This window comes from Salvia splendens, chromosome 12, assembly GCF_004379255.2.
Source record: "Salvia splendens isolate huo1 chromosome 12, SspV2, whole genome shotgun sequence".
NCBI classification, from domain to species: domain Eukaryota; kingdom Viridiplantae; phylum Streptophyta; class Magnoliopsida; order Lamiales; family Lamiaceae; genus Salvia; species Salvia splendens.
Genome location: NC_056043.1, coordinates 13,935,617 through 13,944,525, shown reverse-complemented (window position 1 = coordinate 13,944,525; position 8,909 = coordinate 13,935,617). Strand labels below are relative to the sequence as shown.

The 8,909-nt window shown below is 44.6% G+C and overlaps 1 protein-coding gene across 1 annotated transcript; it reads left to right on the top strand.

Annotated features, from left to right (window-relative positions):
• Positions 1–951: 951 nt before the first annotated feature.
• Positions 952–2,423, top strand: LOC121757587. Its single transcript, XM_042153111.1, has 3 exons — positions 952–1,305; positions 1,390–1,650; positions 1,731–2,423. Exons 1-3 carry the CDS (start codon positions 952–954, stop codon positions 2,421–2,423), a joined length of 1,308 nt encoding a protein of 435 aa, XP_042009045.1.
• The last annotated feature ends 6,486 nt before the right edge of the window (positions 2,424–8,909 follow it).

The following is an 8,909-nucleotide window of genomic DNA, read 5'->3' as shown; positions in this document are numbered from 1 at the left end:
CGATGCGGGTGTCTGGCTGTCAAGGCGGCCAGAAGGATCCATCAGAACCTGGGCTGAGTTCCGCATGATATTCCTAGATCGCTTTTCCCTAGCATCGAAGACAAGTGCCCTGAAAAGGGAGATTACAGAGGCTAGGCAGGAGTACGATGAGCCCCTCGGCCAATACTGGAACAGATTTCAAGGGCTGCTTCAAGCATGCCCCAATCACAAGCTGGGAGAGTGGGAGATCTACTCGATCTTTTATGGTGGACTCACTGTGGATAGCAAGAATGATCTCAACCTCGCAGCTCAAGGAGATTTCTCAAATACCGCATTCAGTCAAGCCAAAAATATACTGGAGAGGTTGATCGAGGCTAAGCGGTCGTATGAGACATCTCGAGGGTAGTATAGGAGAGGGGCAGTGTATGTAGCAGAGGCACGCAATGATGAAAAGTTGGAGGCTCGATTTGAGCAGATGGAAAAGAAACTGCTGGAGGCAGTAGAGAAAGCCAGACCACCTCCACCACCTGCACCAAAGGAAACGCAGTATGTGCCGCAACCGTCCCCACCAGAAGAGCATCACTACTACTATTGCGAGTCCCCCCTGAGGAAGAGCCGCAGGCCCAAGTAAATGTCGTTGGCCACTGGAACGCAAATGGCAACTGGATCCAGGGGAAACAGAGAGACGCCCCATGGAGGGACCACCCCAATTTTCGATGGACTGATCAGAATCAAAGCCAACCGCTTCAGTTATCAACCCAGCAAGTACACCCCTCCGAAGGACGACCCAACTGGCCTGCACGGATCCAGGATAGACCAAACACTGGAGGGAACAAAATAAAGAACGTATCTCAAGGAAACTGGTCTAGTGGAGGACAACCTAACTGGTCAAGCGGACAACCGGAGGGAAACTGAGGGTACAAACAGCAAGGCCCTCAGTTTAGCAACCAGGGAAGGCAGCCATACAACCAGATGGTCAGCTACATCCCACCACACCTACGGGGAAATCAGCACCCTGGAAATCAACAGTACAACCAGCCGCGATATCAGCAAGAACATTACGGGCAATCTGACTACCCGCAGCCCAACTATAGTAGGGGACCGCCGAGTCAAAGATACAACCGACACCCCAACGAAGGCCACGGAGATATGTTGGTACCGCACCATCCAAATGATGCGATGCGGGAAATCCAGGAGGCTCAGAAGGAGCAGCGGGCGGCGTTGGAGATGCTGACAAAACAACTCTCCCAAGTTGCAGTGTCGCTGGGCGAGTTGAAGGGAAATGAAGCCACTACGCAACCACCTGGTCGTGAGAATATTAGTGAAGTATCCCTGAGGTCGGGGAAAGTCTACCAAGGCCCCAACCATCCTGCGATATCTCCAGCAACTGGTTCTGGACCAAGCCGTTAGGAAGAGGAAGAATCTAGTAGATTGGATCAAGTGAAAGAAAAGGGTAAGGAGAAGGTGGGAGGTGAAGCCTCGGAAGATTGTCAGAAAGAGGAAACTGAAAGGGTTAAGCCTTATCCGTACCGTGGAATGGTGACAAGGAAGAGGGATGCCACAATCGATATGGCAAGTATGTTCAAGGACGTGGAGATGAAGGTACCGCTCTTGACGGCGTTAAAAATGCCCCCGATCAGCAAGTTCATTAAAGACTACCTGGCAGGGAAGGTCAATGAGGAAGGGACCTCCCCTCCAAGAAGTCTGATCGTGGAATGTTCACACTCCTTATTTCTATCGGAGACATCCAGGTGGAGCACGCTATGTGCGACTTAGGGGCATCAATCAACGTTCTGCCATACTCCATCTATCGGAAGTTGGGAGCGACCAAGCTCGTCGACACCGACATAATTATACAGTTGGCCGATAGATCGTGTATTCACCCAGATGGAATCCTGGAAGACGTGATTGTTAAGGTGAATAACTTTCTATACCCAGCTGATTTTTTTGTAATCAAGATGACGGAACCCGCAGCAAATGAGTCGAGTGGAGTCCTATTAGGACGACCGTTCCTGTCCACAGCCAGCACTATTATAGACGTCCGAAATGGGATGATAAGCCTGGATTTCAAAGGAGAGCAGTACACTTTCAATATTGATGAAGCCATGAAGAAGTCAGCTGATGGCGAGAACGTATACTCCATAGATGTGACTGAGCCCTTGGTACAGGAGTATTTGGAGGAAGAATTCTTAAAGAGACAGTTCACTGACTCCGCTGCAGATAAGGAGGTCGAAAAAGAAGTAGAAGAGTGGTATGATACCATGAAAGTTGGAGAGATGGACGTCCAGGCCATCGTGAAAGCGATAACGGATTTTTGCGAGCGCCCGAGGCCAGCTGGGTCAAGTGGGACAGCTCAAGTGTCTAGCTTAGCGAAACAGCTTGATCAAGGCAAGCCACTGGAAAAAGAAGCAGCAGAGAACCCTCTACCCAACGAAAGGAATTGAAACCCCTTCCAGCACATCTAAAGTACGCCTACCTAGGTGAGGGCGAAACAATGCCCGTTATCATCAACAGCCACTTGACCCAGGGGCAGGAAGACAGATTGCTGAAAGTATTAAGAAGAAATCAGAAGGCTATTGGCTGGAAACTGGCAGATTTGGTGGGCATCAGCCCATACTTATGTATGCCTCACATACGACTGGAGGAAGGATCCAAGCCACACCGCAACCAACAACGGAAACTCAACCCCAACATGAGGGAAGAGGTGCTGAAGGAAATTGTCAAGTTGGTTTCGATCGAGATTATCTATTCCATTCCCAACAGTAACTGGGTCAGCCCAATGCACATGGTGCCTAAGAAAGGAGGGATTCAGGTAGTAAAAAACGAAAAAAACGAATTAATCCCGACAAGGCCAGTTACTGGGTGGAGAATGTGCATGGATTATAGGAAGGTGAATCAAGCTACGAAGAAGGATCACTTCCCTCTGCCGTTCATTGATCAAATGTAGGAGAAATTGGCACGGAAGCAGTACTTCAGCTTCCTGGTGAAGGGGTTGGCAGCGGAAGCGTGCAGCATTTAATGATCACATAAATTTGATCTATTTAGCAGATTATTTAGACAAATTCTATTCACGTAATTATCACATGTATCATGCTCATAACATGAATTAAAAACATACTTTAGCATATAAAATCCCTAAAACATCTATCTGACGGAATTAGCCAATTTACCTCGTTGATTCAATCAAGAATCGATGATGGCTTGCTCGATCTCCACGTGAAGATCTTCAATACTCGACCTTGGATCTTTTGACTGGTGTCCCGGACTATGCGCTGATATTTGTGTGGGTAAATCTCACCAACGTACTAGGACTTGAATAACGAAAACAGAACTCAGCTCACAGAGGAGGCAAAATTTCGAGCTCTCTCTTTCTTAGAGGGGGACGAAAATTTGATAGAGTAATAATGTGTATTTTCTGTCTCCTTTATTCTCCTATTTATATTAAGTCACATATTGGGCCTAGTCAGTGATCTAAGGAAGAATTTAGAACATGCCTTACCCAATTAGCTTTTTACCAATTAAATTGAACCCACAATTTAATATAAGCTTATATTGGAATATTACAAGCAGCCACTACAGAAGTAATATTGCACTGCCTTCCAAATCCGAAATTACAAGTATTCCGAGTTTCCTTTAATTGCATTTAATTTATTTCCCGCGCTTAAGATAGAAACATCCATTAATTAATTATTGTCTGCTATGGACTTAATTAATTAACATATTTTAATCTCCAAGAGTGGACTTAGCAAGAAACTCTTATTTATTATTCATGGAGTAATTAAACTCCAACTAGCTAGGTTTCGAATAATAAAACCTTGTTTCGAGCTCCTCTTGTGGATGTTATCAAACGAGACTCCCCTCGCGCACGATTCAACGTAATAGCAATCCTAGCACCGCTAGATAATGATCGCCACTACCGAATATACCGGGATCGTTGGGTGACGAACCCGCACCTTTGGTAAGTCAAAGTAGTAGATACTCAATATCGTATGCTCAATGCTAACGTACATTGATTAAGAAATTAATTATCAAGACCTCGTCTTTCAGTAGATAGCATAAAGACTCGTCTTGCTGTCAGATCCATTCAGTACTATACCACACCAACGTCATCTTATTTCAATAAGGCTTAGAAATAATCGGACTGACATTGCAATCTTTCACGATAGGTAGTCTAGGCCTATCTAGGTTGTGAAATTCTTATTTTTCTTTGTTTAGAACTGACCGTGTTACCTTAAATTGGACGACTCCCACAACCGGTCTACTAAAACAAAGACTTAGACTTTGTTACGTTTGCTTATACATTTAAATATGCAATAAACAACCATTAAATGTAAAACATAACAACATTATGAAAAAAAAATAATCTGTTGCATTTATTGGAAAATATTAATTAGAGTTTTACAGTATCCAATCACTCGAAAGGTGATTTCTAGTATACAAAACCCTAACACCTGGATGGTTATAGTGGTTATTTCCAGATCGCTATAAATCCAGATGAGCAAGAGAAGACGACGTTCACCTGCCCCTTTGGCACTTACACTTAAAGGAGGATGCCCTTTGGCCTCTGTAATGCCCCGGGCACTTTCCAGAGATGCATGATGAGCATTTTCTTGGACCTGTTGGAAGACTGCATTGAGATCTTCATGGGCGACTTTACTGTCTATGGGGACGATTTCGATCAAGGGCTGCATAGCCTAAACATGGTTTTAGAAAGATGCCGCCAGAAGGACTTGGTTTTGAATTTCGAGAAATGCCATTTTATGGTTACTGAAGGAATAGTCTTGGGACATGTAGTGTTAGGCAGGGGAATCAAGGTCGACCTAGCAAAAGTAGCATTCACTGCAAAGCTCCCATACCCCACCAACCAGAAGGAGATCAGAGCCTTTTTGGGGCACGCTGGGTTCTATAGAAGATTCATCAAAGATTTCGTGAAAATAGCCCAGCCTCTGACGAGACTTCTCCAGAACGATGTGGAGTTTGAATTCTCAGATGACTGCAAAGCCGCGTTCCAATTTCTGAAAGACCGATTGATAGGCTCTCAAATAAAACGTGCCCCCGACTAGAATCACCCCTTTAAGGTGATGTGCGATGCTAGTGACTATGCTGTGGGGGCAGTATTAGGTCAGAAGATCGAAGGAAAGAGTTACGTCATTTTCTATGCTTCCAAAACTCTGAATCGGGCACAAAGGAACTATGACGTGACCGAGAAGGAGATGCTATCGGTGGTCTTCGCATTCGAGAAGTTCAGACCTTACCTGCTAGGGTCTAAAGTGATAGTGTATACGGACCATGCAGCCATCAAATACCTATTGACGAAGAAGGAATCGAAGCCGCGATTTATCAGATGGGTACTCCTCTTACAGGAGTTTGATTGGGAAGCAGTGGATAAAAGGGGATGTGAGAACAAAGTGGCTGATCACCTAAGCCGAATTCCGCAAGACGATAACGGTGAAGCCATTTCAGACGCCTTCCCTGAGGAACACCTATATCTGGTCAAGACAACGTCTGAATGTCAGTGGGTCAACTAAGTGGAAGGGGTTGATCAAGCTGAGCAAGGAAGCAAGGAACAACACACGCGGAAAGAGCCATGGTTTGCTGACATGGCCAACTACTTGGTAACAGGAGAGCTGCATGGGGGTGATGAGATTACAAGGGCACAAAAGTTGAAGAATTAAAAGCGATTCCCGGTACTTCTTTTGGGACGATCCTTACCTATGGAAAATGGGGGCAGATCAAGTAATCGACTCTGTATACCCGAATGGGAGCAGGAAGATGTGATGATCCACTGCCACGCACTAGCTTGCGGTGTCCACTTTGGACCGAAGAAGACAGCAAGGAAAATACTGGATAGTGGGTTTTACTGGCCTTCCATCCATAAAGATGCTTACAAATTCTGCAAAAGGTGCCCTCGATGCCAGCTTACTGGAGGGATATCTACAAGAGATGAGATGCCTCAAATCCCCATTATTATCTGTGAAATATTTGATGTATGGGGAATGGACTTCATGGGACCCTTTCCCGCATCTGAAGGCAATCTCTACATACTGGTGGCAGTGGACTATGTGTCCAAATGGATCGAGGCGAAGGAAACTAGGACGTGTGAGTCCAGAGAAGTGGCAAAGTTCTTGAAATCGAACATATTTACCCGATACGGGGTGCTACGGGCTATTATCTCTGATCAAGGAACTCATTTCGTAAACAGAACTATTGAAGCCTTGATGCGAAAGTATGGAGTCCACCACCGCCTATCCACACCTTACCACCCGCAGTCCAATGGACAGGCTGAAGTTTCTAATAGAGAAATCAAGGCAATTCTAGAAAAGACAGTCAATCCCACCAGGAAAGACTGGAGCCGCCGACTGGAGGACGCACTCTGGGCCTACAGGACCGCATTCAAAATGCCTATCGGAATGTCCCCATACCGATTGGTATTTGGGAAAATGTGCCATTTACCTGTGGGGGTGGAACATCAAGCCTACTGGGCAATCAAAGAAATGAATATGAACACAGAGGCTGGAGCTGCAGAGAGGAGAATGCATCTACAGGAGCTTGAAGAGCTCCGTCTGGATGCCTATGACTCTGCCATGTGGTACAAGGAAAAGACTAAGATGTGGCACGATAAGAACCTTCGCAAGAAGGAACTCAAGGTGGGCCAGAGGGTACTGCTGTTCCAATCCAGACTGAAATTGATGCCAGGGAAGCTCAGATCAAGGTGGATAGGTCCTTATACCATTATCGCCCTCCGAAAGAATAGAGCAATTGAACTCCAAGGAAGCAATCCGGATTCGCCTTCCTTCATGGTGAATGGTCATAGGGTGAAGCCATACAGAGAAGGAATGGAGGCATTTGTGGTGGACGACATTCCACTACTCATGCCTAACTCTCTTTAGTGATCAGGTAAAGGGGATGATCGGGTGGGTACTCATGGATAGTCTGCTTGATCAAGCGACAAAGTCTTAATCTTTTAAACTGATCAAGTGACATCCTAGGGGAACCCGGTCAAGTCCTTAGTAGTTAGTGTAAATAGTTTTTAGTATGTTAGTTTTATTTTCTTAGTTAATTAAAAGTCGGAAGAAAGGAAGGAAACTGATCAAGTGGAACAAATTGAGTTTCATCGAAAATTAATTGTCCACTTGATCAGTACAATTTGAATATAATGGTGATGCAGTGATTGAGTTGATCAGGGCAGGTGATGAAAGGACGTGTGCAGTCACTGAAAAGGTGTCAGGAAACGCCAACTGCTGCATTGAAAGGACGCCTTAGGGAGAAGGAGGAAGCGTATCAGAGAAGCTAAGCCAGCTGGCACTCTGAAAAGGCGCGCCCGTACGTGAAGAGTCGCAGAGATCTGAACAGCCGCAGGGATCTCAACAATCGAGAATCCCAACAGCCGCGATATCATTATAAAAAGCAGCTTTTAGATCCGTATACCACTTTTACCCAAGCCGTCTAACTTTCATTCCTTTTGCTCTCGTCAAGAATTCTCCCAAGATCAAACCCTTTTCCAGAACATCATCTTCTTTACCAAGATCTGTAACAATGTTGATCCAACAAATCCCAACTTCATCCTCGTCTTCCAGTACCCGGGCCGATAGTGGTAACCAAGAAGCCTCCTCTCAAGCCCATATACAAAACCAGAGCCCACCTGCACCAACCAACGCTTCACTACCCGAAGTGGATGAAGAAGCTCAACGGCGCTTGACTAAAATCCTCCGGAGTATGCCCTCCGATTTGGATGTCCCCATTACTTATGCCACCCTGAAGGCTCGACTGGGAATTTCCCTGTCACGACCGCCCTTTTAGGGTTAATAAATACGGGCGATCGTGATTAAAAGTATTAAATAAACAGACAAAAAGAATTAGGGTTTCAATCACAAGTTGGACCAACAATTAATATCCCAATAAATAACCAAGAGTTTGATATTATCCAACAAGAAATTCAAAATATCCATTATCCTAATAATTAAAGTTGTCGGCCCAAATATAACATAATTAAACGAAACGACACAGCGGAAATGACCAAGAGAAAGAGTGACGCCATGTGTGAAGACACAACAGCACTCAAGGTTCAAAGACAATAATAATCTCTTAAATTCACTTGCTCAACACCACCACATCCTCGTCGCCGCTCAACCTGCACATAGGGAAAACACATGCAGGGCTGAGTACTATAAAATATACTCAATGGGCTCATGCCGAAAACATTTTCAATCAAAATATCATTTATCATGTCATACATAAGTAACCATCGGGGTTTAGCTTTAGAAAGGCCCGAGGCACTCAAAATCATTTCCCATTGTAAAAGTCAACTGATCAGTCATTTTCCCATAGACGTTTACCATATCTGCCAATACATGACTTGGAATGTGGTCACAAACCAAGCCACTAGACCGGCCAGCCCGTACGCTAGCACACGATCTAACATAGGTGTACACTAGTCCAGGTAGGGTTTGCGGCCCTACAAGGACCCGAATTCGATTTATATAACAATGGCGCATAGCCACATCAGATAGGCACGTTAAAAATCAAATCACGGCATGATAAATACAGTTTCATTTCCATCGATAAAAAATATTTAGGACCTTGTCCTTATTTAAAAGAAAGTCCACCACGAGTGCTTAATTGGAAATTACATTCTTTCCCTTGCGGTCACGATTCCTTGCGATGATTCACCTTTAACAATTTATATAATAGATAAATCAACACACTGTTTCAAATAAATAAATGAAAATGCATGCATCCTAGGCAAAGTCTTTTATCTCGATTTATCTCGGTTTTTTGATTATTCGGCGGCCGCTTGCAACCATAAATCCTCCGTTGGCTCCTCGTATTTTCCACCACGATGTCAAATAAATTCCCAAAAATTATTTTAGCGCATGATTAAATTATCACAACTATTTCCCTTCGCAATTATATTTATTTCAAGACTTGGG

What these genes read in the sequence shown, in the direction of transcription:
- LOC121757587 (XM_042153111.1), top strand. Translation starts at nt 952, where the DNA reads ATGGTCAGCTACATCCCACCACACCTACGGGGAAATCAGCACCCTGGA. An exon ending in GTCGTGAGAATATTAGTGAA is followed by an intron (nt 1,306 to 1,389) that starts GTATCCCTGAGG and finishes CCAAGCCGTTAG; the next exon opens with GAAGAGGAAGAATCTAGTAG. An exon ending in AAGACTACCTGGCAGGGAAG is followed by an intron (nt 1,651 to 1,730) that starts GTCAATGAGGAA and finishes GGAGACATCCAG; the next exon opens with GTGGAGCACGCTATGTGCGA.